Consider the following 1,316-nt stretch of genomic DNA (forward strand, 5'->3'; position numbering starts at 1 on the left):
GCAATTTGAATTTCATTTGGCACTAGAAAAGGCGAGTAGCCACCTATTAGAGTAAGAATGACAAAAGAGAGAAAAGGCTATTTTAGTAAGTGGAAGGAGAGAGAACTGTCTAAAATAAAGAAATGAAGTGCCTAAAACAAGTTCAATTCACAAGTACTAACTGGAGGTGCAATGTATTGTACAGGAGCAAACCGTTTGAGCGGTCCCAAAGTGTGCATGAACAGCGTGCATGGAGTGAGCGAGGCACATCAGGTCCAGTTGGGACGGTGGGTGGCACTAGTGGCACTGAAGATCGCAATGGAGCCATTTCACCACGCAAGGAGCAGGGAAGGGCCTCGACTGAGAACTGGAGGTCCCGGGGAAGCGAAAATGATGAGACTGAGCGATGGAGGGGTGTTGGCAGTGGTCGCAGTGAAAAATGGGGTAAGTGAAGTGACCTTTGTTTGAATATTGCCTTTGGATTCTGCTAATTTTGGTGGATGCACTGAAAGGTGGTGATTGATTTAAGAAATTCCTTGAATAGTATAATTAGAGGTAATTGTGGACCCTCTCATAACTGAGAAAATGATCAGTGCTGGTAGTGATATGAAGAGGAAAATAACTTATAGAATATAAAGGTGAGAAATCCATTTTTAAATTACTACAGTATTAGTAACACTGCTGCTCAAGGAAATAACCATGGTAACTAGTTAACATTAATGTGTATGGAATTATTGCCATTATGGCTTAGTTTGTTTTGGAAAGTTCAGGTGCAATCTAATTACAGTTAGAATTATCTTGTATTTAAAAATTTGTGGGTAGTTTATCTAAAAAGAAAAAAATGGCAAAAGTGTTTCTTGTTGATTCAGTATTCCTGTCTTATGTCAGACTTGTAGCAGTACAAAGAGTGACAATTCACTTCAGCTTTTGTAACTTCTGGACCACCTTTTGCAGCTTCAAAATGTGCAGTTCAGCTCTCATACTTTATTTGTAGTGTTATAACAAGTAAATATATATACATGCTTGTATGTTTTAAATTCAGTTGCATGTTAATTTATTGATATAGTACAGATCTAGGTGATATAAAGTGAAAAAGTGTAAAACTTTTCAGAAGTTTGAAATCAAGAGAGACTATTTAACCCAATAGTGATGGTTCCTTCAGAGTGCCGTACACTTTCTGAGTGGCAAATATAGTGGCGCACGTGTCAGTGGCCGCGGGTGACCAAATCAGAGCTTAAGGTTTTATACTTTTTAGAACCGAATATGATGTTTTGCATGGTTGTAAAGCTAAAACACAATCTCATCACTTGTTGCAGTGGTTGGAAGTTTTATTATAG

At 38.2% G+C, this 1,316-nt stretch overlaps 1 protein-coding gene across 2 annotated transcripts in view; it reads left to right on the top strand.

The window, feature by feature from the left end:
- The window catches only part of LOC119591558 (GRB10-interacting GYF protein 2-like), a gene marked incomplete at its 3' end in the record, with an annotated part of 22,256 nt that overhangs the window by 6,631 nt on the left and 14,309 nt on the right, over nucleotides 1-1,316 (top strand). For both annotated transcript variants that reach the window (XM_037940312.1, XM_037940313.1), the window contains 1 exon segment: nucleotides 185-423. In XM_037940312.1, the coding sequence (XP_037796240.1) occupies nucleotides 185-423 (239 nt within the window).

Source organism: Penaeus monodon, chromosome 28 (genome assembly GCF_015228065.2).
Source record: "Penaeus monodon isolate SGIC_2016 chromosome 28, NSTDA_Pmon_1, whole genome shotgun sequence".
In the NCBI taxonomy this organism is placed as follows: Eukaryota; Metazoa; Arthropoda; class Malacostraca; order Decapoda; family Penaeidae; genus Penaeus; species Penaeus monodon.